This window comes from Prionailurus viverrinus, chromosome D3, assembly GCF_022837055.1.
Source record: "Prionailurus viverrinus isolate Anna chromosome D3, UM_Priviv_1.0, whole genome shotgun sequence".
Taxonomy (NCBI): Eukaryota; Metazoa; Chordata; class Mammalia; order Carnivora; family Felidae; genus Prionailurus; species Prionailurus viverrinus.
In genome coordinates, this window is record NC_062572.1 from 67,413,769 (window position 1) to 67,441,355 (window position 27,587).

At 44.6% G+C, this 27,587-nt stretch overlaps 1 protein-coding gene across 4 annotated transcripts in view; it reads left to right on the top strand.

The window, feature by feature from the left end:
* SLC14A1 (solute carrier family 14 member 1 (Kidd blood group)) overlaps positions 1-21,142 on the top strand; it is a 53,312-nt gene extending 32,170 nt beyond the window's left edge. For all 4 annotated transcript variants that reach the window (XM_047827781.1, XM_047827783.1, XM_047827779.1 and 1 more), the window contains 8 exons: positions 1,500-1,656; positions 2,580-2,769; positions 5,174-5,302; positions 6,775-6,967; positions 10,927-11,074; positions 11,271-11,405; positions 17,534-17,583; positions 19,092-21,142. In XM_047827781.1, the coding sequence (XP_047683737.1) occupies positions 1,500-1,656; positions 2,580-2,769; positions 5,174-5,302; positions 6,775-6,967; positions 10,927-11,074; positions 11,271-11,405; positions 17,534-17,583; positions 19,092-19,268 (1,179 nt within the window). In that variant the 3' untranslated portion in view covers positions 19,269-21,142. The remainder of the gene's footprint in view (positions 1-1,499; positions 1,657-2,579; positions 2,770-5,173; positions 5,303-6,774; positions 6,968-10,926; positions 11,075-11,270; positions 11,406-17,533; positions 17,584-19,091) is intronic.
* The last annotated feature ends 6,445 nt before the right edge of the window (positions 21,143-27,587 follow it).

Sequence of the window (27,587 nt, forward strand, 5' to 3'; positions counted from 1 at the left end):
TCCAATTAAAAATGGGCAGAAGACATGAACAGACATTTCTCCAAAGAACACATACTGATGGCCAGCAGACACGTGAAAAGATGTTCAACACCACTAATCATCAGGGAAATGCAAATCAAAACCACATAAGATACCACCTCACACCCATTAGAATAACTACGATCAAAAACAGAAGAAACAGCAAGTATTGGTGAAGACGTGGACAAAGAGGAACCCTCACTCACTGTTGCTGAAAATGCAAACTGGTGCAGTGACCGTGGAAGATAGTATGGATGTTCCTCAAAAAATTAAAAACAGAACTACTCTATGATCCAGTAATTGCACTACTTGGGATTTACTGAAAGAATAAAAAAACACGAACTTGAAAGGATACATGTACCCCTATATTTATTGTAGTATTATTTACGATAGCCAAATTATGGAAACTGCCCCAGTGTCAATATAATGGAATATATGGTCCATCAATGATAGTAATATTCATATATATTTTTTATATATGAATGATCTTTTTTGTGGCTGAATAATATTTCATTATTGTATATATTTTATATAATATAAAATGAAATATTATTTGACCATAAAAAAGATGTGATGTGATATACAATGGAATATTATTCAGCCATAAAAAAGAATGAAATCTTGCCATTTGTAACAACATGGATGGAGTTAATGCTAAGTGAAATGAGACAGTCAGAGAAAGACAAATACCATATGATTTCCCTCAAATGTGGATTGTAAGAAACAGAAAAAACGAACAACAGAAAGAAAAAGAGACAAACCAAAAGCAGAGTCATAACTAAGGAGAACAAAGTGATGGTTACCAGAGGGGAGGTGGGTGGGGGGATGGAGGAAATAGGTGAAGGAGATTAAGAGTACACTTACCATGATGAGTACTGAGTAATGTATAAAATTGTTGAATCAATATTGTATGCCTGGAACTAACATAACACTGTATGTTAACCAGACTGTAATTAAAATTTTAAACTTAATTTTTTAAAAAAGCCTTCTTCTCTTGGGAAATAGCTGTTTGGTCTGCATTAGTGAGCACCATTTTGTAACCTGACGTTTGGCTCTTTAACTGACAGCATGAAGCTTCAGTACTTGGTCTTAGCTCTTTCTATATTATTAGCTGACTCAGTATGTTGAAATTAACTATTTTTCAGTCTTTCCTATTACACTGAGCTCCTTGAGAGCAGGAGGTAGGTGCTCAATGAATATTTGTTGAACTAGAAATGGACTTACGAAATTCAAGGCCAGAACCTTCTCATGGTAGCATTAAAGGCAGTGATGAAAAAAGTACTATGGGATTTGGATGTGGACAATACTCGCCACGGCAGTGTTTCAGGAGGAAATCGATGCTTTCTTAGTCCCCTGGTATGTCATGGTCTAAATGAAGTGCTTTTAAACTCATCCTCTGTAGCTACTGTAAGCAGGCCCGATGCTGGCCAGTCTCAAGTGCTCTGGCTTAGGATGTTTATGAGTTCTGTCCTTTTCTGAAGGAGCCAGAGGAAGAGCTATCCATGGAGAATAGCCCCACTATGGCTAAAATGGACCAGGGTGAAAATCAGGTTTTACCAAGTCCAAGAAGAAGACGCCTCCCCAAGGCACTTGGCTACGTCACCGGTGATATGAAAGAATTTGCCAGCTGGCTTAAAGGTATTTATGCTTCCATCCCTTGGGTCGATGGGATAGGTAGCGTGGGGTTCTTGTACTCATATCTTTTGTTATATTCCCTTGACTTTTTTTTTTTAATTTTTTTTTCAACGTTTATTTATTTTTGGGACAGAGAGAGACAGAGCATGAACCGGGGAAGGGCAGAGAGAGAGGGAGACACAGAATCGGAAACAGGCTCCAGGCTCTGAGCCATCAGCCCAGAGCCTGACGCGGGGCTCGAACTCACAGACCGCGAGATCGTGACCTGGCTGAAGTCGGACGCTTAACCGACTGCGCCACCCAGGTGCCCCCCCTTGACTTTTAACTATTCGTCTCCTCTCCAGTTTTTAACTGTTCGGTTTTTTTTTAAGATTTTATTTTTAACTAATCTCTATACCCAACATGGGCTCAAACTTACAACCCCAAGATCAAGAGTCACATGCTCTACCGACTGAGCAAGCCAGACACCCCTAACTTTTTATCTTCTAACCTGCAAGCCCCTTCCAATGTTTTGCTTTTTTATGGAGATAGTGGTCAGGATCAGGGCCCTGTTCATAATAGAGGAAGGCACCTGGTTCCATCCCATAATTTCAGCACTTAAAGACTGAAATTTTATTATTGGTAATGCATTTCTTTGACTTAAGAGTCTGTACCACTGAGCATGGTAAATAAGTGCATTCTGTGCTTTCTGCAGTGGAGATTCTAATAGGGGCAGTGTGGGTGGAGCATAAAGAAACTGAAGGGTTTCAGGGATCTGAGGGCCACTAAAAGGGAAATGACTCAGAGGGAAAAAGCTTCCAGGAATATCAAAACTTAGTTCACCTTTCTCAGAAGGGGTGTTGATTTTACTCAGGGTGGGCACTAGGCATGGAAAGGAGAATCTTGCCTTGTCGATTCCTTAGCTCTGCGTGTCTCATCTCTTCCAGACAAACCACAGGTGCTCCAGTTCGTAGATTGGGTTCTTCGGGGCATATCCCAAGTGGTGTTCGTCAGCAACCCCATCAGCGGAATCCTGATTCTGGTGGGGCTCCTCGTCCAGAATCCCTGGTGGGCTCTCAATGGCTGTGTGGGAACAGTGGTCTCTACCCTGACGGCCCTGTTACTTGCTCAGGACAGGTAGGCGCGTCCATTCAAGCCTGCTCGTCTTGCTTCTGAGAACATAGGAGCCAACCAGTGACTTTGGGAACCAGTGATAAAGTCCCACTCTTCCCAGAAAACCTACTTTTATTCCACAGAACTCTACATTTGTCTTGAGTCAGACATCAAGGGATCATCTATATCCCTTATTATTTCTCTTTCATCATTCACTAAATCATTCTTCTTTAATGATTAATCAATTTATCATGAGCATTTTGTTTGGGCATGAGTTCTTAAAAAGTCTTGATGGCTTAAAATTAAAAAAAAAAAAAAGTGGGGCGGGGCGCCTGGGTGGCTCAGTCGGTTAAGTGTCCAACTTCAGCCCAGGTCATGATCTCACAGTTCGTGAGTTCAAGCCCTGTGTCGGGCTCTGTGCTGACGGCTCAGAGCTTTGGATTCTGTGTCTCCCTCTCTCTCTCTCTGCCTCTCCCCAGCTCATGCTCGCATGCTGTTTCTGCCAAAAATAAACAAACTAAAAAAAAGAATTAAAAAAAAAGTCTTGATGGCTTAAAAAATTCCACTAATTCCATTATATCTTGTTTCCATGCTTAGTTTAGCAAATTCATTCTTTATAGACAGTGTAAAGGTTAGCTCAGTTTCTAGAAAGATGAATAATCACAAATTCCAAGTTAGTAAGTTCTGACTTTCTAAGTGTTTACGTGTTTTCTCAACCACGTGTTAGGTTAAAAATAGCACATACATTTTTAAGTTTACTTATTTACTTTGAGAGAGAGGGAGAGAAAGAAAGAGCAGGCAAGTGGGGGAGGAGCAGAGAGAGAAGGAGAGAGAGAGAATCCCAAGCAGGCTGCACGCTGGCAGCACAGAGCCCAGCTCAGGGCTCGATCTCATACTCGACTCAAAAATAGCATGTACTTTATAAATTGATCTGTCATTGAAGAAGTGATAAGCTGACTTCTACAATGGGAGAAGACAGCTCCTGACTTCCTAGTTTTATCAGGGAGGCCACTGGTCTTCTAGATGTCCAGGATCAATGCATAAGCACCAGTGGATGGTCATTGTAATGACTCAGCTCTTATAACACTTACCATAAATTACCTAAGGAGCTAACCAGAAAGAGAATCAGAAAAAGTTCCACTCTCCCATCAGGTCCAAAGAGCCTGATTTGTTCTCCATAGTCCTATTTCAACGCACATCAGGAAACAGTCTATTCAGTATGGAGGTGTGGTCCAAGACTGCGCCATATCAACTATTCCTTCATTGTTTTGTTCAAGTGGAAAATGACACATTTTCCTTATCATGTGTTATTTAAAAATCAAGCCATATTTACACGTGTTGATTTTCAAATCTCTTTTACTCTCTTCAGTCCCAAAGGACCGCATTAAAATGGCAATCCTGTGTTAAGCGAATCCACATCTTCCTGCTGCCTTAAGTATGGCGTTCTGCAACTTGCAGACGTTGCCATTAAAGCAATGGCAGTCAAGCATCAAGTCTCCAAGTCCCTTATTAGAAGATGAGTTTTTGCATAGCTGTCCACCGTCCTCATGTATAGTCCCACATTCTAGAAGACAGTATCACTTCTGGGGTTAAACCAGTACAAAGCCCATCACTTTCTACCTGTCCTGATACATTAGTTAGGGGAGACCAAGGACATTGGACAGAGAGTCCCTCCTCTCATGCTCTCACCCAGGTGAGTGTAAGCGACACCACCTTGCTGTTGCACTGGTACCTACTGCCCCCGCTGAAGCTCTCACACCACCCAAACGACCCCTGTAGTGTGGCCTCTGGCTGTGTCACCTTCCTTCAGACCCTGCACCTAACCTCACATACTCACTCCACCATCTTTGCACCCGGGGCCCAATGACTTCATCCTTTAACTCAGCCCTTCGTGGTGTGGGATGTCAGCTCTTAGAGCCCTGGGGGGCCTGGCTTGTCAGCCTTGGGACTTATTCTGTAGAAGCTGTTCTATTTCTCACTTAGGGCTTCTAGTGCCCTCAATTATGAAACGGGAACCATTTGGGTCAGGAATAGAAAATTGCCAATAGGACAACCTTCAGAAGTGAGGTGAAATGCTGAGAAGCATAAAGAATTCGGTGCTAAATGTGCACATAAATGGAGTACCCTGCCCAGGAAAGGTAATTGTTTTTCATTGCAATAACTTGAAAATGGATATTTGGAGACGACCAAGTAGAGGTGCAGGAAGATGAAAACGTATGCTGAGCTGGAAGATTAATGTTTATAAGGTCACAGACACTACAGAAGTGAATTTACAAGTTGACAATCTTACACCTCTTACCAAGAGTGTCAGAATTAGGAAAGTTTCACATAAGAGCTCTGAGGCCCTTAATGATGCAGGTCAGAGGCCCTTAACGATACAGAAGAAATAACAACTTTCCAATGTCCATGCTGTGCCTCTTGCCCGCAGGTCAGCAATTGCAGCCGGGCTGCAGGGCTACAACGGCACCCTGGTGGGAATACTCATGGCTGTCTTTTCAGACAAGGGCAACTATTTTTGGTGGCTGTTATTCCCTGTGTCTGCTATGTCCATGACTTGGTAAGTTATACCTGGTTTTCAAAATGCCTTAAAAAAAAACATGTATAGGGCCAAGAGAGAATGGGGAGTTAGTGTTCAATGGGTACAGAGTTTCAGTTTTGCAAGATGGAAAATGTATGAATGGACAATAGGGATGGTTACACAACAATGTGAATGTGCTTAATGCAAGTGAACCGCACCCTTTAAAATGGTCAAAATGGTAAATGTTATTATATGTTATATTATATATATAAATATTATATATTATATATATATATAAATATGTATGTGTGGGATGGAGCCTAAAGATTTGCATCTTTAACTAGTCGCCTGGTGATGTGGCTGATCCAGGAACTACACTTTGAGAACCACTCTATGTGTGTGCCTATATGAACTCTCCCTACCCACCTGTCCCTGCTACCTTCAAAAAATTTCTTTACTGAATTCAGTTCCTTTTTTTTTTTAAACCTAAATCCTTCAATCCTTCACACTAGTTCCTTAAACCTCCTCCCCCCTTTGTTGGAAGCAAACATTTCCTTCTTATTATGACATATTTAGGATATAAAACACTGATATCCACACAAATGAGAAGTGTGGCCCACTAAGGACAGTGTCTGCCGGGCCACCCACCCTGGCTTCAACCACAGGTGTGTGGGAGAGAACTTGCTGGTAGAGCCAACCTGTCCAGGAAGTAATTTCTGACCAGTTCTGAAGAACTGGCTGGAGGACGGAAGTTGTGCCCTGCAGTGCTCCCCACACCCTTTCCCATAACCTGGAGCTCTTGACCTTAGTGATGGGCCAACACGGGAGAGCACAAAAGAGGCTCAGAGACCGTCTAATCTAATCCAATCCCCCAGGCTACAGACAAGGAAATGGAGGAGTAGTTCCTTGCCAAAGGTCACCAACTGCTAAAGCTGCTGCCCCCATCCTCCATCCCAATCTTCTTCCTCCAAGCCCACACCACCTTATATCCTTCCTTGGACAATTGTTTCTCTTCTTCAAAAACAGATATAGTAAACACGAAGATGATCTAGAAATTCAAGATGGTGGTCGCCTCTGGTGGGGAGGGAGGGGCATATGATCAAGTGGGTTACACAGGGGGGCTTTAACCGTGTAGATAGTATTTTACTTCATGTCTAAAATACTTCAAAAATATTTCTAAAACCTGGATTTCATAAGTCACTGTGAGAAACCCCAGAATATAATTTTTCAAAACCAAGTAAGCAAAGCATTCATTTTTGACCTTGTGTAAGAATTATTCTCTGACAGGGTTTATTCCACGTGTGTTTATTTTTTTTTGTTTCGTTTTGGTTTTTCGGTTATCTTCCCCCCACCCCCCACCCCCCCGCCATGAAAAGTTTGTTGAAATAGTACTTTAGGGACATATTTGCCCAGGAGACAAAGCCCCTCCATGGTGTAGAGATTCAGTGTCAACTGACTTGTCACATGCACGTTCTTCCATTCTGTTCTGTGGTCGTTGCTGTTGTCATTAGTCCAGTTTTCTCAAGCGCACTGAACTCCTTGTTCTGCAAATGGGACCTCCCCGTCTTCACCCTGCCCTTCAACATGGCGTTGTCAATGTACCTTTCGGCCACGGGACATTACAATCCGTTCTTCCCAGGCAAACTGTTCAAACCTATAACCGAGGTTCCCAATGTCACCTGGACTGACCTCAGTGCCCTGCAGGTAAGGTATACTGTCTTCTCACATTCCTGCCTGGCTCTGGAAGACTCTGTGTCCTCCTGGCTAATTGTTCTTGGGCATCAGAGCCTTATGGAGACTCAGCTCTAGGGTGGCCTCGCTGCCTTCATCTTGCCCTCTGAACCATTTGTCCTGCTCCAAAGCTTTGGGCTCTAAGGATTTGTGTACTATTGTTATTGAAGTATAGTTAACATACAGTGTTATATTAGTTTCAGGTGTACAATATAATGATTCAGCAATTCTATACATTACTCAGTGCTGATCAGGATAAGAGTACTCTTAATTCCTTCCACCTACTTCACCCATCTCCCCACTCACCTCCCTCTGGTAACCACCATTTTGCTCTCTGTATTTAAGCATCGGGTTTTTTGTTTTTTGGGTTTTTTGTTTTTTGTCTCTTTTTTCTTTGTTCTGGGGTTTGGGAATTTTTTTTAATATTTTTTTTAATGTTTATATTTGAGAGAGAGACAGAGCATGAGCAGGGAAGGGGCAGAGAGAGAGGAGGAGACACAGAATCTGAAGTAAGCTCAAGGCTCTGAGCTGTCAGCACAGAGCCTGATGTGGGCCTCAAACTCAGAGACCATGAGATCATGACCTGAGCTGAAGTTGGACACTCAACCAACTGAGCCACCCAGGCACCCCTGTTCTAAGGGTTTTTTTTTAATGTTTATTTATTTATTTTGAAAGAAAGAGAGTGGGGGAGGGGCAGAGAGAGGGAGAGAGAGAGAGAGAGAGAGAGAACCCTAAGCAGGCTCCCCACTGTCAGTGCAGAGCCCAACATGGGGCTCAAACCCACAAACTGTGAGACCATGACCTGAGCCAAAGTCAAGAGTCAGACACTTAACCAACTGAGCCACCCAGGCACCTCTCTAAGGGGTCTTTTAAATGACTGCTCAAAGCTAACTTTTCCTCCTCTTTTCCCAAAATCCACTCCAGAGTATAGCTCTGTTTCAAAGTCGGAGTCGACTGTTTCAAACTTTGGGTGGGTGTGTTGGGGGCCATCCTTTGAGGCAAGGCCTCCAGCCTGGAGTTAAGGCTTCCATGATCTGGCTCCTCTGATCAAAAGAATTTGTTCCTTCCATTAGATCTCGTTACAGAACCTCTCTATTCTGCTTTTTCATTTGGCAGATCTCATAGAATAGGTACAATAATTCATGGTTCTCAAGCTTTGGTAGGCATCAGAATCATTGTTTGTTTCTTTTTTAAATACCAGTACAAGCCCCATCTCAGACTCTCTAAATCCTAATCTCTGGGAATAGAGTCTGGGAGCCTGTATTAACAAGCTTCCCAAATAACGGTGATGTAGGCCAGAGTTTGAGAACTGCTATCATAAGATGTATTCTATGTATCTCTTTACAGATGTGCACAAAGAGAGCACCTTTTTAAAAAATCTGGTTGACCCAGGGGTGCCTGGGTGGCTCGGTTGGTTAAGTATCTGATACTTGATTTTGGCTCACAGTTTGTGAGTTCAACCCCCATATCAAGCTCTGTGTTGACAACATGGAGCCTGCTTGGGATTCTCTGTCTCCCTCTTGCTCTGCTCCTCCCCCATTTGTGCTTATGCTCTCTCTCTCTTTCTCTCTCTCTCTCTCAAAAATAAACATTAAAAAATAATAAAAATAAATTAAAAACCTGGTTAACCCAAATCACATTCCAGCTCTTCCTGTTGGTGTTTATTTAATAACTCTGTTTAAGGTTTCTTGACTATTAAAAACAAGAGAACACTTAAAATCAGAAGAGGGGTGCCTGGGTGGCTCAGTTAGTTGGGCATCCGACTTCAGCTCAGGTCATGATCTCACACCTCGTGAGTTCAAGCCCCGCATCGGGCTCTGTGCTGACAGCTCAGAGCCTGGAGCCTACTTTGGATTCTGTGTGTCTCTCTCTCTCTCTCTCTGCTCCTCCCCTGCTCACACTCTGTGTGTGTGTCTCTCTCTCTCAAAAATAAATAAACATTAAAAAATACTTTTTTTTAAATCAGAAGAAAACTACCACCTTTTATGATGTGAAAAAGACTGGCTTTCCCACTATCAGGTTATGAAACCCCATTTGCTGTCCTCCTTGCTGAGCAATCAAAACATGTGAAGAGCTCAGGCAGGCTTTTCTGTACATTCTTGCCCAGAAAATAAATAGGAGCATTTGGAAATAACCCAAAAAGAAAATCAAATGTTTATTCGAATCCCCTGTGAAAAATATTATAAATAATGTTAAGTAATCTATCTAAAATGTCCCTGTCCAACATAGTAGCCATTATCCCCATGTGGCTATTTTAATTTAAATTTGAAATTCATTACAATTAAATGAAATTAAAAATTCGGTTTCTTAGCCTCACTAGCCACATTTCAGGTGCTCAGTAGGCACACGTATTGGGCAGCACACATATGGAATATTCCACCTCCGTGGAAGTCCTGCTGGATAGTGCTGATCCGTGGAGGTAAGGGTCTTGCTCTTCTCACTATGAACTACGGCCCCAACATCAGCACCCTTATTTCCCATCTCACCCAGCTTCCGCCTCCCGGGCTACCCAGGGGATAGTTCTGATGTCCGGTTCTGAGATGAAAGCCTAAGTAGTCTTTGCCCGCATCAAGTTCCCTGCTCTAGAGAAACAGGAAATGATTTCGCATAGACATGAAGATCCAGTGTGGGCTGGAAATGTTAAGGTCCATCTTAGGATAGACTCAAACTCACAGTATGGTCCCGTGCTCTGAGCAAGGACTGATGCAGCATTTGGAAGCCAGCATTAGTTCCAGCCTAACGCGTGAAGGGAGAGGGCAGTTCCCCCTGCCGAGGCAGAGCCCCTGTGTCAGAGTCACTGCTTCCCCAAAGCCCCTCAGAAGGTATACATGTGACCTAGAGAAGACGGAGGGAGCAAGATGGGAAGGCATCTTTCAGTAAATGGTCTTGGTCACAAAGGAACCTAGTGTGGCTAATTATGCCTATCCTGGACCTACCGAATGTGTTGCTATAAAATGCTATTCACATTTGTTAGCTTAAATCAAACCCTGTCCCTTCCCGAAAACTGCCATTCTGTGAACACATGAGCTGAATTCAGGCCTCGGGCAGAAAGTAGACATTTACATGTATTACATGTAAATTTACATGACATTTACATGTATTTTTGTGGGGTTTTTTTGCACTGACTGGCAGTTGTTGATAACTGGAATAAGCTAAGGATATTCTGGTTTAAATAAATACATGTTCTCATTAACAGCAGAAGTGTCAATAGGGTCCTGATTCATGAACTTGCTGATAATTGCTTCTGAATTATGGATAAGAGAACCCGACTCTGGGTCTCTGGCCTTAACAACCCAATTGCAAGGGAGCAATAGTACTTCTATTGACCACAGTGTGCACTGATGTATTAGGCCTGAGAACCAATGGACAGTTAAAAGCAACACAAGTGTAAGCTGTGAGGCAGTGACTCCACCTGGGAGCTTAGCAGCCAAAGCCACCGTGTCAGTGCAGCAACAGAGCCCCAGAGTGAAGGGGGTTCTAGGAAGGTGTGCTCAGTATGCAGCAGGTATGGGCTGGTGCATCTTTTGGGATAAAGCAAAAGTGTGAGGTTTTTCTGTAAAGAGAGAGAATTTTTTAAAAGGCGGGGGGTGGGGGTAGGGTGATGGTACCTGGGTGGGCCAGTTGGTTGAGCACCCAGCTCTTGATTTCAGCTCAGGTCCTGATCCCGGGGTCATGGGTTTGTCTGGAGCCCCACGTGAGGCTCCGTGCTGAGCGTGGAGCCTGCTTAAGATTCTCTCTTCCTCCCTCTGCCCTCTCCCCCACTTGCATGCACTCTCTCTCTCTAAAATTAAAAAAATTTTTTTTAATTAAAAAAATAAAAAAATTAGTCACACTGATCTCAAAAGACAAGCCCACTCTACCATTGCCTTGTATGTGTTTGTAGGTGTCTGTTCAGTTGTTTTAATGACCTTGTTCTCTAAATGGCTTTGCAGCTGTTGAAATCCCTGCCCGTGGGTGTCGGTCAGATCTACGGCTGCGATAACCCGTGGTCGGGGGGCATTTTCCTGGGCGCCATTCTGCTCTCCTCCCCGCTCATGTGCCTGCACGCTGCCATCGGGTCACTGCTGGGGATAGCGGCAGGTAAGCCTGAGACGGGCAATGGGATATCGAGCACCTCCTCCGCTGCATGCACCCCCTCCGGCGTCTTCCATGCTCCAGACCTTTCTTGAGAGCTCTGCTTCCAAGAACTCCCTTGGTGCCTCCCCCACCCCTAACCTCCTTCCAGAGCATGCTGCCTTTTGTCCACAGCTGTGACTCCTTCTGTCTTACCTAACAGGACTCAGTCTTTCAGCGCCATTTGAGAACATCTACTTTGGACTCTGGGGTTTCAACAGCTCTCTGGCCTGCATTGCAATGGGAGGGATGTTCATGGCACTGACCTGGCAAACCCACCTGCTGGCTCTTGCCTGCGGTGAGTATACCGTACCTCGGAGGGAAGCTCGCTCATAACTATGGTATCAGCCCAAACAGTAAGATATGACTGTGTGAGGAACTGGGGCAAGGGTTCCAGTTTGGGCCCCGGCTTTCTGCGTGTGTGAGCAGGGCAGGTGGCTTCCTCTCTCTGGGAGGATTAAGCCCTGCTGGGCCTGCCTCATGGGTTATCGTGAGGACAGGAGAGCCTGTTGAGCCATATTAAACATTTGCCTTATGTATATGTTGGGGGATAGAAACTTGACTCGTCCTATGTTCTTCATACTAGTCGTTGACCCAAGAAACAGTAATAAAATGAGTCAAGCTAAACACAGAGCCATCTCTCCTGGTGAGTCAAGCAGGACTACATGTGGCCCTTTGAGAATCACAGGAACCAGCTGTTCTCACACTTCTGGGAGTGTCAGGATCACCTGGAAGGCTTGTTAAAACACAGATGGCTGCCCCCCTTCCCCAGTCCCTGATTCGTCATTAGAGGTGGGGGAGGAGTTTGTGTCTCTAACGAGGGCCAGGTGGCACTGATGCTATTCCTCCGGGACCGCATTTTCAGACCCACTGTATTCATCCATTCGGACCCCCATATTCCAGCCAGACCCTCCTGTCAGAGCCAGATGGTTCTGGAGATCCCCACACCTTTCTTCTCATTTTACTACTGGGGTTCTGAGGCCAGAGAGGTGAAGTGATGTGCTGAAGGGCATCCAGTCAATTAGGGTAAATTCAAGCCCGGAATCTACATTCGGTAACAACTTCTGTAATTCCCCTACCCTACTCTGTTCCCAGTGGCAGCATTCAGGCCTTTAAGAGAACACACCTCAAGTGATAGAGATTTGAAAAGCTAATGGATTTCTCAGGCCCTTGTAAAGTGGAGACATATTCGCCCAGAGCCTCTGGCATCCCTAATTCAATACGAAGTAAAAAGTAAGATAATGTATTAGAGTGTAGGGGTACTGGGGTATCCCTGGGTGATACTGGGGAAGGGTGGAATGTGCAGAAATTATTTGTAATCTAATGGCAGTACTTGTGTAGAGTCAGTTTATCACCAGATTAATCAATCCAAGTTACCTACACCGCTATTAAAATGGTGGACCACATACACACACACAATGGAATACTACTCAGCCATAAAAAGGATGAAATCTTGCCACATGCAACAACATGGGTAGACCTTGAGGGCATTATGCTAAATGAAACAAGTCAGAGAAAGACAAATATCATATGATGTCACTTACAGGTGGAATCTAAAAACACAAAACAAAGCAAAACCCAGACCCATAAGTACAGAGAACAGATTGGTGGTTGCCAGAGAAGAGGTGGATTAGGAGTATAAATGGATAAAGGGAAGTACAAACTTCCAGTTATAAAATAAATAAGTCATGAGGGGTGTAATATACAACATGAGGAATCTAGTCAATAATATTGTATTAACTTTGTGCGGTGATGGACGGTGACTTTACTGAGGTGAGCATCTCACGATGTATGCAAAGATGGAAACACTATGTTGTACACCTGAAACTAATATAATATTGTACGTCAATGATACCCCAATTAAAAAAAATAAGATAATAAAATAAAAGGCTAGACCACATGTCAGGCAGAGAATTTAGAATGGATTCCTGCACTGGGCAGGAAGCAGGACCAAGGATTTCTTTTTTTTTTTTTTTTTTTCAACGTTTATTTATTTTTTTTGGGACAGAGAGAGACAGAGCATGAACGGGGGAGGGGCAGAGAGAGAGGGAGACACAGAATCGGAAACAGGCTCCAGGCTCTGAGCCATCAGCCCAGAGCCTGGCTCGAACTCACAGACCACGAGATCGTGACCTGGCTGAAGTCGGACGCTTAACCGACTGCGCCACCCAGGCGCCCCAGGACCAAGGATTTCTAAGGCCTCACTCAATTTTAATTTTCCGATGCTGTAGTGAAGTTAAAAAAATCTCAGATTGTTGTGGTGTTGCCACTTTACATGTCATTTTGCCAATTTCCTTATAGTACACAGCTGTTTCACCAACTAGTCCTGTCAAACTTTTTGCTCATTTTCCCATATTTGTTCATAAGCTTAGGGCAAAGGAGAAAACTGATTACGTGTCACCTGAGGTAGGCCAGGTTAGAAGCTTTACTGTGAGATTCTTTGAGATTTCAAATCTTTTTTTTTTTTAAGTTTATTTTTGAGAGACAGAGAAAGAGAGAGAGAGAGAGAGAGAGAGAGAGAGAATCCCAAGCAGGTTCTACGCTGTCAGCACTGAGCCCAAGACGGGCCTCGATCCCACAAACGATGAGATCGTGACTTGGGCCGAAACCAAGAGTCCAACACTTCACCGACTGAGCCAGGCGCCCTGAGATTTCAAATCTTTATTCAAGGGGCTTACATTTATGTTTCTGTGTGGGCGGTGATAGAAAACACATATTAAACACTCATGAAACCCACGTGGCCATGGCCGGATATGATGTATCTGAACTTCCTCCCAGACGGTACTGGGAAGACCTAGGGGGTTAGCAACTTTAGATCCAGAAATTCCTGTGCGCAGAGAGTGTTATGGTCAAGGGCAGAAGCCAGGTGGGTGAGAGCAAGCCCACTGGAGACCATATGATATCTGTGACAGAACAAGGACACATCCGCAGTACCAGATTCCCTGGGGGCACATGACAGTGCAGAATCATCAAGAAGCACCTCCTAGGGGCACCTGAGTGGCTCAATTGGTTAAGTGCCCCCCTTCGTCTCATGTCATGGTCTCACGGTTCATGGGTTTGAGCCCTGCGACGGGCTCTGTGCTGACAGCTCAGAGCCTGGAACCTGCTTTGGATTCTGGCTCTCCCTCTCTCTCTGCCCCTTCTCTGTTCTCACTCTGTCTCTCTCTCAAAAATAAATAAACATTAAAAATAAATTTAAAAAAATTTAAAAAAAAAGCACCTACTAGACACGGTGACTTTTCTGTATGTCCTAAAATTGAGAGGAGGAAGTCCTGTTGGTGGAGGCAATCTGACTGGATGGTCGGGGCCAGCATGGGCACACCCTGAGTACATCCTTCAAGATCAAGCAGAAACTGTTTTGGTCACACGAGTTGTTGCTGAGATCTTGACAGACTGTGGAAAGGGATGAGGCCAAGATGTTAGCAGATGGGTTTCCTCAAAGCAGGAATATCTTCATTATTTTCTTCACTATAGAATTAGTATGGGCTTATGGTACCAAAAAAAAAAAATCGATAAATACAGAAGAGTATAAAGCAGAGTGTAAAAAGACTCCCTCCTGCTCCCTCAGTATAACTTTTTTGCCTCCCTCTTATAAGGACCTCAGGTTACTTTGGGTCCACTTGGATAACCCACACTCATCTCCCGGTCTCAAGATCATTAACCTAATCACAGCTGCAAAGCTCCTTTTGACAGATAAGGTAACATATTCATGGGTTCTGGGGATTAGAGCGTGAACGTATTTGGGGGCCTTGACTGTGCCTATCACGCCTACCTTCCTTCGGACAGGTCAGATTTTCTTTAATGGCGTAGCGTAATGGATGAGGCAACGTACTGAATTAGTTGAGAACCCAGACCCTCTGCCACGTCCTAGCTCTGCCAAGTTTAACTTCAGTAGATGCCACGTTCAATAGATGCCCTCCCCCAGGGGCCATCCCGCTTTCCCCTGCCACCAGTGGTGTGTGAGAGGGCACGTTTCATCCACACTAGGTACTGGCCATCCTTTCCCTCTTTGGACATAAAGTTTTGAGGCAGACCTCCAGCCCCCTCCTGTAAGGTAAATCTCACGTGGAAAACGTAACAGCAAGTTCCAGCTTGCCCACGTCACCCTGACCCTGCCAAACCAAAGACAGACTCGGCCAGCCAAAGTAAATAAAGAACGGACATTCATTACAGAGTTGCTCTTTCATTAGATCACATGGCCTTATCAGCAAGAGGACCCGGGAAGCTCTGACAGGGCCCGGCACTGCTGCCTTCCCTGCCTCGACACCGGAAGCTGCCCACCAAGGAATTCCTCGGTCTTGTTATTTTATCAGTGCAAACTGTAAACACGTTTCGTCTCCTTTGAATGCTTGGCTTGTCACAGTAGGACTTGTACACGGTGGCCTGTGGGGACGGACATTGCCGGCCCTTCAGCTCTCGGGGCCTCTCCTCTCCCTCTGCTGCCCAGAGCTCTGTCAGAGTCATCACCTATAAACTGTGGTGTGCAGAATGTCACCTCTACCGTAAGGCTTTCCCAGTCTGATTTAGCAAATCTTAATTGATGGGCAGTTACTGTTATGCAGTCTGACTCTCTTACTATGGGGAGAAAAGTGACTCGTAACTGGAGAGCACCTGGAAACCGCGTAACAGTAAGAAACCAGAGCAGTGCCTTCCAAATGTAATAAGTATCAAATGGAGAGAAGTGGCAATGAGTCTCAGGTGCTCAGGGGACATCTCCTAGAAGAGCCGGTGCCCAAGGGAGCAAGGACAGAATATTCCGGTACTTGCCCAAGGGCCGGTGAATATTTGTTGAATGAGTGAGTGAGTGAATGAACGAATGAAATAGAAAAAAAAAAAGAATGAAATTCTCAAAACCCAACAAAAAAGCTCTTCCAACCCAAGCTGTTGCTGGCTTCTGCTCAGGTCAGTATCTCACCCCCCAGGGACAGGGATGGGTTTGAGAGCTGCTCTTTGTGGAAATACAGGATTGCATGTGAGATTCATCTCCTCCCTGTAAAGAGCATCTTCAAGTTGCCCTTTGAGAAATGATAAAACCAGATTCCGAAGTTCAGGGATTTGTTGTACAATTAAATGGCAGAGCTGGGGTTTGAAGCTTGTCTTTCCAAGACACGCCTTTCCCGCTAGCTGGAGACAATTCAGATGTTGAAAGACATACTGTTGAACAAAAAATACCAGGACAAAAAGACCAAAGATTGATAAAAGGTTGGAAGTCTGTGGTAAAGTAAATGAGGGAGGGAGTCCCTCCGCCCCCACTTTCTGCCCCGCCCCATGGTGGCTGTGTGATTTCTCCTGCTTTGGGGCAGTAGATGGTGGGTGTGCCTACTGGTGAGTGCTGCTGGGCCAGGTGGCTGTGTGGCCAGCTTATGAAGGTCATTCTGCAGCCTGCCTTGGTGAAACCCGAGGGCTTCCCTGAGCCTTCTTGAGCCCCCCCCACCCCTTCAACTGATGATTAGCTACTTGAGAGCTCTGTTTTTGTTGTTTCACATTGAAGGTCACAGATATACTCAAACTGCTACTTTAAGATTTGCGCTTGCTCAGAGTAAATAAAAACGTAGCATGTTAGTTCATTAGCCCGTATGCCGATCTTAATGGTATTTGGAAAAATGTTATGGGGAGAAATCCCAAGTTTGTGTTCCGTTTCTACTGATCTCTGAGTTAGCATCTGTTTTTTTATACCACAAGTGTTTCTAACTGTGAATTCTAACCAATACGAGAATCCTTGTGATCGTACAGAAACCGTGCTATCCGAAGAAACATTCATACTTTTCATTTTAGTCCAACCATGCTCAGATAAAATAACAGGGAAGTTTATTGGCCATGGAAAGCCTTTTCCTTAAGGATCAGCAGTAACATGAACCAAATAGTAATCACAGAAAAGCTACCTTTACTGAGTACTTCTTTTTAAATTTGTTTTAATGTTTATTTATTTTTGAGAGACAGAGCATGAGCGGGGGAGGGACAGAGAGAGAGGGAGACAGAATGTGAAGCAGCCTCCAGAATCTGAGCTGTCACAAGAGCCTGATGCGGGGCTCAAATCCATGGACCTCGAGATCATGACCTGAGCCAAAGTCGGGCGCTTACCCGACAGAGCCACGCAGGCACCCCTACTGAGTGCTTCATACTGCATGCTAAACCCAAGTATTACCTGCTTTCGTGTCACACCAACCCCATGAGAAAGGAATTCCTATTCCCTCTATTGTGCAGGTGAGAAAGTGAAGGCTTAGCATGGAGGCCACCAAACTCCTAAGTGGTGGAGTCTGGATTTGAACCCAGAGCTGCCGACTCTAAGCTCATAATTATAACCAGGGTGCTGGGCTGGCTGGAAAAACATGGAAGTTTCCTTTCCAGGGGATTTATACCAGAAGGCAGTCTTCCCTGTAATGAGAAGTGCACCTACTAAGTGCTGTTGTTCCCCTTTGTTTGTAGCCCTGTTCACTGCCTACCTTGGAGTCAGCCTGTCACACATGATGGCTGTGGTGAGTTTGCTTTAATCTTGCATTGTCGTAACATGATTGATCAGTTTTTGATGATATGGAAACCCTCCCAAGGTCCCCCTGGGTGGTGTCCCATGCAGGATCCATGGCTGTGATAGCCGCTACTTTCTCATATCCTGGACCTGCCTGTCCCCACTCACCTTGTAGCTTCTTCGTGAATTATAATCCAAACTACAATCACCAGGCTTGCTAAAAATATCAGATTGATAATTTAAAGAAGTGAAACTTAGGCTGTATAACATATTTATCAAGCTCATATTCTAACTCTGAGTGTCAGGGAATTGACCTTAGAATATCTTCTACTTGAACAGAAAGCCAAGACTATGTGGTGGTTGAGAAATCAGGAAAGAGAGAAAAATATAATTGGCTAATGACCCAGATGGTGCTGTTTTTTGTTTTGGGTCAAGCCATTAGTTTTTCATACCCCTTGTCTTTTTTTTTTTTTTTAATTTTATGTTAGAATGAGAGAGAGAGAGAGAGAGAGCAAGGGAAGGGCATAGAGAGAGGGAGAGAGAATCCCAACTCAGGGCTCAATCCCATGACCTGAGCCGAAATCAAGACTTGGATGCTTAACCAACTGAGCCACCCAGGTGCCCCACACCTTGTCCTTTTTTAAATCTCCATCAGTCATAAGACTTATTCAGACTCACATCCTGGCTTAAGTATTTAAAAAATTTTTTTGATGTTTTATTTATTTTTGAGAGAGAGAGAGAGAGAGAGAGAGAGAGACCAAGCCCATGAGCAAGTGAGGGGCAGAGAAAGAGGGAGTCACAGAATCCAAAGCAGACTCCAGGCTCTGAGCTGTCAGCAAAGAGCCTGACGCAGGGCCCAAACTCGTGAACCGTGAGATCATGACCTGAGCAGAAGTCGGACACTTAACCAACTGAGCCGCCAGGTGCCACCCCTGCTGAACTATTTAGTAGGCAAAACCATCTCCCATTTAGTGGCTCCTGCCCCTCTTTTTCCTTCCTTTTCAGCACTGTCCTGCCCCTGACCTTCTCTTTCAGAACTGCATGAGTTGCCAAGCCCAGAGGAAGGACCTCCCCTCAAGGAGCTTAGAATCTATTTGGGAACTGGAACAAGAGAAAGGAAAGCCAGTAGAGTCCAAGACTAGTCTGGGTGGAAATCGGGAGGAGAGACGGCACCACAGGCTGAACTCAGCAAAGAGGGCCCTGTGGGTGTGATGAGGGTCAGGAGACATTGGCGGCTTGCTAAGTGACATCTCTAGGTGCCCCGTGGCATAGGAAGCCCACTGTATGAAAGGAAGGGAAAGATGTACAAGGTGGACAGGCAAATGACCACCCTAAGAAGCAGATGAGGGCATTTCACCTGCTAAATGCCCTGGGATCTTGGACTCCATCTTGGGCATTAGTGGAGCCTGGGTCAGTGCTCCAGGGATGCATCCCCCTGGGCTGAATGAGAATAGGATGAAGGGTGGTACTTTGTGACAGGATCTCAGAGGAGCATGTGCCTTGTCTCTTCCTCTTCAGGCGGGATTGCCAGCTTGTACCTGGCCCTTCTGTTTGGCCACACTACTGTTCCTCTTGCTGACCACGAAAAATGCCAACATGTACAGGATGCCCCTCGGTAAAGTCACTTATCCTGAAGAAAACCGCATCTTCTACATACAAGCCAAGAAAAAAAGGATGGTTGAAAGCCCTTTGTGAGAGCAACCCCACCCACAGCCATGGTCACAAGGGGTGGCTGACCGACTGCCCCAGGTGACCCCCAGGGTCTTGGCAAACTGCTGTTTTTTGCCCTTAACGACTTTCGTACTACTAACCCATTGGCGATCTGCTCTTAGGCTCATTTTGTAGCTTTCTCTTAGACTCCAGGAGCATCCCCAAACATGTGAGAGACCAGATGGTGTGCCCTGGTGGGCCGTTGGTGCTAAGACTAATATATTCATAAGGTCAAGTGCTCCAACAGAAGAAGACGTGAGACCAGAGCTAATGATTGACATTTATTGATATTCTTGGTGTTTGGTTAGGCTACGTGATGTTAACAGTATTAAAAAATTAAGCTCTACAACTAAGCCTCAAGTGAATGGAATTCATGGTCACAAAGTCAAAGTCAACCCAGAATTCTCAGATAAGCAGTGTGACTTATTTGAAATTGATACAAGTTATACATGACAGTGGTAGTGCCCACAGCTCATGCCCCAGCCCCTCAGCAGAACGGCCTAGATCCTGCCCTGTGTGGGTGGGATTCTCTTACGGGAGACGGGCTGATTCTTTCCAGGCGGACACAGCTGTAGGAGAGAGAAAGGGATTTTATCAGTCAAAATTATTCTGGAATGTTATTTTTCTTAGACGTGGCAAAGGATTTTTTTAGATAAGGTTTATTATCTTTTTCTTATGAGAATGCATTTGTGTTTTCAATGAGGTAAAATAAGAGAAGTTCCTGGTTTAACCAGTTCCTAGATATTAAAGAAAAGTTACATTTTTATGAAATATTCGGCATAGCTGTTTTCACTTTAATCCACATGTTGATTTTGTAAATGCCAGGAACGTGTAGAACCAAGTTATCAGCATCCAAGGGTCCTTTAACGCCACAATTTGCAATCCATTTGGGATGTTTTACATGTTATAAAGCCTGAAAGTTAAGTTCAGATTGTTTCTGGATGCTTGGAAGTTGTTGAATTTCTTAAAAAAAAAAAAAATTCATGAAAAGAAAAGTCATTATTATCTGCACACTCACAATATTCTCACTCAGAACCCAAAGGTAAAGGGTTCTCCTGTTTTTCTTTGTTTTAATTTTAAAGTCATCAGTCCTATAAACATCCTATAACCAAACACACTGAGGATGCCATAGAAAGTGCCACTTGCTACCTTCCGCTGAATCTGTATGGATTCAGTCTTTTGGAGGATTCGGAAAGAGAAACCATGGAATCCTAAAGGGTTTTTCCCCCCTTTGGGTTTGCAGTGCTCAGTGCAAAATATTTAGGTTGCTGCAGGAATAAACAGAAGAAGGGAAGCCAACCTAAAATATTTCAGGGAGAAGTCCACTTCTTCCTTTTCTCAGGAAAACAAACGTTCTGACTTAACAACCCTGTGACCAAAGCCTTTTGAAACCCTGAATTTGCAACTGTCATAGAGTCATGTGGAAAAACTAAATCTTCACCGTGCAAACGGAAATCTCCCTTGTTAGGGAATTTGTGAAATAAGACTTGGTGGGAGGGCAGGGGAGGAGGACTCAAAAATGAAAGCAGAACCAAAGATAAACCAGGAGAGAAGAGCCCAGGCTGTGGTTGAGTGAACCAGAGCCTCTGACATGCCTCCAGGCCCATCTTCACAGGAGCTGGAGTGTTCTCCGTATACCTTCTGCTGGTGGGCTCACACAGGCGTGTAAATAGGCACATTCTAAAGCCTTGTACATGGCCGAATTTAAATGGTATTAATTTTTTCAAGCTGTTTTTGTTACTGTTACCCTGAAATGAAGTATTTTGTTAGTTTCCTCAGGGATCACTTGGATTCTTTTCCTATTGTTTGTATAACAAATTGCTAGGTAAGAATATGAATAAAATTATACTCACAGCTCAGTTTTGTACAGATTTTGTTTAAAAGTCACCTATGCCTTTTATAGCTATCGTGTGTGTATATTAACAATCACATGCATAATTGTGTCTTGCTTATATGTGCTTATGTTTTGATGTGCTGGTATCCTGATTCCTTTCTTCTACTTGGTAACAGCACCAGACGTGCCTCTGAGCAAACCCTATTCAAGTCAGATATATGGGCCCATCCCTGTGGGTCTCCTCTCAACTACACATCGTTCTCCCCACTCAGGGTTGAGACTGGATTACTGAGGATAGCCATGGACGTTCAGGACATGCTCCTAAGACTTTAAGATGAATATCCCGCCAGGCAGCTCCAGGCATCCCGTCCGGGCCCTCGGTACCCCACCAGGACTGGGCCTCAGGGGGCAGCATTCTGGGAGGAACTACTTCTCAGAACGTTGCCCCTGAAGGTGAAGCAGTGCTTGTCTCTGAAACCTGCCTTCAGAGACTGCTCTCCCACCTCCCTTCATCCACGGTTAGCGTGTTTGAAAGAAAACATGGTAAGAATGGAAATTCACTCCAACCTTCAAAGGCAGTCCAAACAAGAAACAGAAGAAGGCCACAGTAGATTAGCCACACTGGAATGCCTTCTGTCAAAACAAAACCTCTTCTACCTATTGTTTCAAGATGATAAATATACAAGAGTGATCTGGTCATTAAATGCCCCCTTTGGTCTTCGGTAGAAAACAGAGAAAAGGTTTTAAGGCTCTTCAGCTAAAGACTCCAAATGCTAAATAGTTACCTATGACATCTGATTAGCATGAAATATGTCGAGATAGGAGGTTAAGTTCGAGATCAGGATTTTCCAAGGGGGGCCTCTTACAGACAATCTTGCAGAAATATCTTTGAGGTTGTTAAGTATAGCAAAATGTTTTATGCATATGAATGTTTTCAGCCTTCCTTTTATCTAACAACCTCCTTCCAAAAGGCTTTCATCTTTAGAGTAAAATCTCCTTTTTTTTTTTAATTTATTTATTTTGAGAGACAGAGAATGCACACGGGGCAGAGAGGGAATCCCAAGCAGGCTCCATGCTGTAAGCACAGAGCCTGAGGCTGGGCTCGAACCCAGGAACTGTGAGATCATGACCTGAGCCAAAATCAAGAGTCAGATGCTTAACCAACTGAGCCACCCAGGTGCCCCTAAAATCTCCTTCTTGAACCTGCTTTGACAATCCCCCCAGAACATTAGAAGGCTTATAATTTCAAGGCTACAGAGTGCCATTTGCTAAAACAATTAGCAATATAGATCCTGAAGGAATTTAAACAAATATAGTAAATAACAGACTTTTAAAGAAGTGGATTTAAGTCCTCTATAGTCTGCTTTCACAGCTCTTAAAATCGAACTATAAAACACATGTAGTAGATCAAAGCTGACATGTGAAATCGTCTAAACAACTGCTCCAAGGTCTGACCTTAACCTTACTAAATATTAACCAGATAGGTGTTAACATAGCTAAAGCAACCTTACATCTGAGGGGGACCAGGTCAGCCACTGAAGCTTAGGAGTTGAAGGCAGACACAGTGGGGGGGGGGGGGGGGTCTCCAGCATGGGGAGTAGTGGTCTAGGAACAGGTGTCTAGGGAGACCCTTGTGGTAGAAATGGGCACACTGGAGGAATCATGGCTTAGCAAATATAATCATTTAGATCAAGCAGCTAATGTTCCTTGTCTGAGCCCGTACTCACAAGCTATTTGGTTTCCTATGTAGATTTGCCTTCTAGGGGAAACAATGCACTTGTCCATACTCGTGAATTCCTGACCCTGGATAGTTACAGTTCTCATTTTAATTAATAATTCAAGTTTGATAATAGGGGTTTTTTAAGTTGTTTGTTTCTTTGTTTATTTGGTTGGTTGGTTCGCTTTTTTGCCCATACATGTCACCAAAAGCCAAATCACCCCATGGTGTTCCAACAAACTTAAATTTCTGAGGCTACAAAGGTGCATGGGGTCGGGGGTATGTGAGGTTGTGAGGTTTAGGCCAAGACCTAGAGTCGACCAGAGATGGGCAGGTGGAGGAAGTTGGAGGATGGAGAGAGCAGTGTTCTTGACAGATGGAAGCTCATGCAGAAAGGCCTTGAGACAAGGATTGGTGCTTTCAAGGAGTGAGAGAAGGGGCACCTGGGGGGCTCAGTCGGTTAAGCATCTGACTCTTGGTTTCAGCTCAGGTCACGATCTCACAGTTTCGTGAGTTCGATCCCCACATCTGGCTCTGCGTTGGCAGCATGGAGCCTGCTTGGGATTCTCTCCCTGTCTCTCTCTCTCTCTCTGCCCCTCCCTTGCTCATGCTGTCTGTCTCTCTCAAAAAAAAAAAAAAAGAAAAATAGGAGTGAGAGAAGACTGATGTGGCTGGACTACAGTGAGTGAAAGGGCTTGGAGTGGATTCAGGAAACCAAGCAGACCACTGCAGTAGTGCAGGGGAGATGTGGTTTGGCTTGAACTCTAGTGGTAGCAGGGGGATGGAGAGAAGTTTATGGGGGTGAGAGACAAGAAGTGGAATCATGGTAATGGATTCACGTGGGAAGGGAGGGAGAGGGAGGTGTCAAGGATGACTTCCAGAATTCTCACTTGGGTAACAAGGTAGATGGCAGTGCCACACAATGAGATGGCAGCACCCAAGAATCACTTCTCTCATGCTATACATCTTCCCGTCCAATCCCATCTTTCCAGAGCTTCAATCCAGACCTGGTGTTCAACCGTCTATGGGGACTGTTCCAAAAGTATCCATCTCAACTCATCCAGGGCAAAACTCATCTTCTTCAATGACTCTGCTCTCCACCCTGTGCTAACTTACAAGGTAGCACCCTCTCGCCAACCGTACAATCCAGAAACAGTTCATCATCCTTAGCTTCATTCCCTCACCTCTAGGCAGTAGCCAAATTCTAAGGATCTTACCTCCTTGATAGCCCCCATTGGCTCACGAATTGGCAAATATTTGTTGAATGACTATCACATGATGGAACTGGGCTTCCATAGTGAACCTGGCCAACGAGGTTGAAGGAACAGTGTTTCAGTGACTTCTTCCTTCTAAGAAACAGAAGGCAAGAATATATCACTAAATGCCAGGCATCCATACCAGTTAGCATGCTTTTGGCAGCAAGTAAGAGAATACCTGCCCAAAAGTACTTTAAACAACAGTAGTTTCATTCCTAAAAGTAGAACGTTCTGCTCCAAGTTTGGTGCAGCTGCTCAGTGATGTCATCAAGGATGCAGTCTCTTTCTATCCTCCTCCTCTTTCACAGCATCCTCAGAAGACTTCATTTTCATCCCCGGGCTTGTTACTTCACGGTCCCAAAACAGCTGCCTTGTTACAAACCTCACAACCACATCGGGAAGAAGGAGGCAACCAGAGTTGCAAGACAGTCATTCTTTCATGTCTCTCTCTCTTTATCAGGGAGGAAAATCTTTCCCCAAATGCTTTCACTTGTGTCTTTTCGGCATAAAAGGGTCATAAGGCCATTCCTGGCTGCAAAGGAGTCTGTAAAAGCATGCATGTGGCATTGTCAGCCCCTACTGTAGCAGGTGAGCTCCACCATATTGCAGGGAACGCAGGAAGAATGGCTATTGGACAAGCAGACAAACATGTCTGCCACAGTGGTACAGAGTATACAATACCACACAGTATACAATACTGTCGTGCCCAGACCACACTGAAGAGAGCTATGTGGTGACAGACAAGATTATCTATTGTGGGATTTACAAGGGGGTTTGGGACAGAGACCTAAACCAAGACCTTTTACGCAGAGATGCTTTGTGGAATAGTTGCTGGAATATTCCCAGAGTACTTTAGGATACCCCAGCCTCTGACTAACAAGAATCTTGTAGCCTCTGACTAACAAGATGCTAAGCAAAAGGTGAGGCAGCCAGTGATACTGACCAGAGCAAGGAAAGTTTAGGGTCAATTCATGTTTTAATTAGCCCTCTCGATCTAACAGTTGAAGCTTCTAAATCATTCCATGTCAGAAGGCCCCACTGGAAATAGTTAGTTTCAATTCAGTTCCAGCTCAATGAAGCATTGAAAACAAGTGTCTGACATTTTATGCTTTATGGCTCCAAATAAACAATGAGAAAGCCAGTTTCCTGTTTGGGTTGGGTCCATTGGATCCTAGCCCTTACAAGCTTTGAATTATATCACAGTGACATGCAAGGACTCGCAGGGGAAGAAATGAAGCAGAGAGGAAAGTTGGCACAGTGTCAGGAAATCTAGCTAGGGTTAGGTCCCTCGGACCGCAGGAAACAAACGGCAGCTCGAGCATGAGTCAGTGACCCAAGAGCAAGCACATCTTGGGGGAACAAGAGCACACACGGGCAGGTCGTAGGAGCGGCAATTCCACACTCTGAGACCCCATGTTGGCCTCTCAGCCAGATTTGTGGGAGCGAGTAGCCACACGCAGCACCTGAAATAAAGCCAGCCCAAACTGAGGTGTGTTCAAAAGTACACATTGGATTTGAAACATATACGACCAAAAAAAAAAACCGCAAAATATCTCAATAATTTTGTATATTTATTAAATATCAAGATGACAATACCTTGTATACATTGGGTTAAATAAAAGATATTAATTTCGCCGTTTAAAAAGTTTGTAATTTGGTCACAAGAAAATTTTAATCGCATATATGACTTACATTTGCGGCTCATATCATATATCTATGGGACGGGGCTTGGTTAGACGAGTCCCAACCCTGGGCTCTTAACAGGCTACAAGGTCTCCATGACAACTCAGATGGCACCGAGCTGTTGGAACTCAAACTTCTAGAGAATCATTATTTCCTGAATGAATGGGTAAGAAGCCTTTCCTGTATCACACTGTGGAGACAGAGTTAGCTAACTCTGGAGTGTCAACTTCAGGTAAAATTTTACACCTTTCCAGGAAGACCTTCTGAGAGAGCAGGGGAGGGGCTGAGAGAAAGGGAGAGAGAATCCTAAGCAGGCTCTGCACTGCCAGTGCAGAGCCCGACATGAGGCTCGAATTCATAAACCATGAGATTGTGACCTGAGCCGGAACCAAGAGCCAGATGCTCAACTTACTAAGCCACCAGACCCCCCGAGGATGTCATTTTTAAAGAATAATCATAACATGGTTACAGAGGGAGAAGACTGATTTTCTTGTGTGTGGAATAAAGTTATGGTGAAGGCAGTACCTAAAAAGCAGCCTCAGAAACACTCGGGGCTGGGGCAACCCCACTGGGATAAGCGGGCTGCCGCCCAATGTGTCCATGTGAAGAATAGTGTCCCAGATGTACAAGTGCTCATGAGTCACAAGCGATGAAAAAAAGCAAAGCACCTGGTTATGAAGTAAAAGGGAACAGTGGGACTGTGGATAATTGAAAATTGCACACCCCACCCCAAGCCTACCAAAGCATTCACGTTTCAGATTTTTTTTTTTTTTTTAAGTAGGATTCACACCCAGGGCAGAGCCCAACCCGGGGCTTGAACTCAGGACCCTGAGATCAAGACCTGAGCTGAGATCAAGAGTCAGATGTTTGACTGAGCCACCCAGGAGCCCCTCAGATTTTTTTTTTTAATTTTTTTTTTAATTTTTTTTTTAACGTTTTTTTTTTTTATTTTTGGGACAGAGAGAGACAGAGCATGAACGGGGGAGGGGCAGAGAGAGAGGGAGACACAGAATCGGAAGCAGGCTCCAGGCTCTGAGCCATCAGCCCAGAGCCCGACGTGGGGCTCGAACTCACGGACCGCGAGATCATGACCTGGCTGAAGTCGGACGCTTAACCAACTGCGCCACCCAGGCGCCCCCCCTCAGATATTTTTAAACACTGTACTAGCCAAACGAAACCAGTATGAGAGTTAGATTTCTTGCAAGGGCTCCATATTGCAAGTTCAACTCCCAGGCACTCTTATAAGTGTTCCATAATGTTTGTCAACCAAGTACATTTATCAGAATTATGCACAAGGATCTTTGAAAAAATACAATTGTCCTATCCCATCCTGAATCTTTAAAGGCTCTCCAGACGATTCTAATGTGCTCTCCTACATAAAAGCAACTGCAAGTTCAGAAATCCCAGAGACTAACAGAAGCTGGATGGCTTCCTGGAGGAGGTGAGACTCTGCTGTTGTTCTGACACATTTTCTCCCCGGGTCATCGGGACTTGGCTTTGGAGGCTCATTTGGGTTCCTCCTGGGTCCCCTGACTACCACCCTTTCTAGAACCACTGCTAAGGTCCAAAGAAATGAGCCATGTCTTGGCGGGCCCTGAAATTCACAGTGATACCAGAGTACAAAGAAGGTGGTCAGGGGCAGAAGGAAGGGCCTGTGGCAGAGAATCTATTCTTTAAATGCCCAAAGCTTTGCTATGTTGAGTCAGTCCTTCACAGCCACCATCTCCCACCTCACTCCCACCTGTCTCACTGCCAAGGCCATGGTACAGAGTTCACCTTAGCCATCCTCATGGGCTGCCGTGTGATTATTTCTT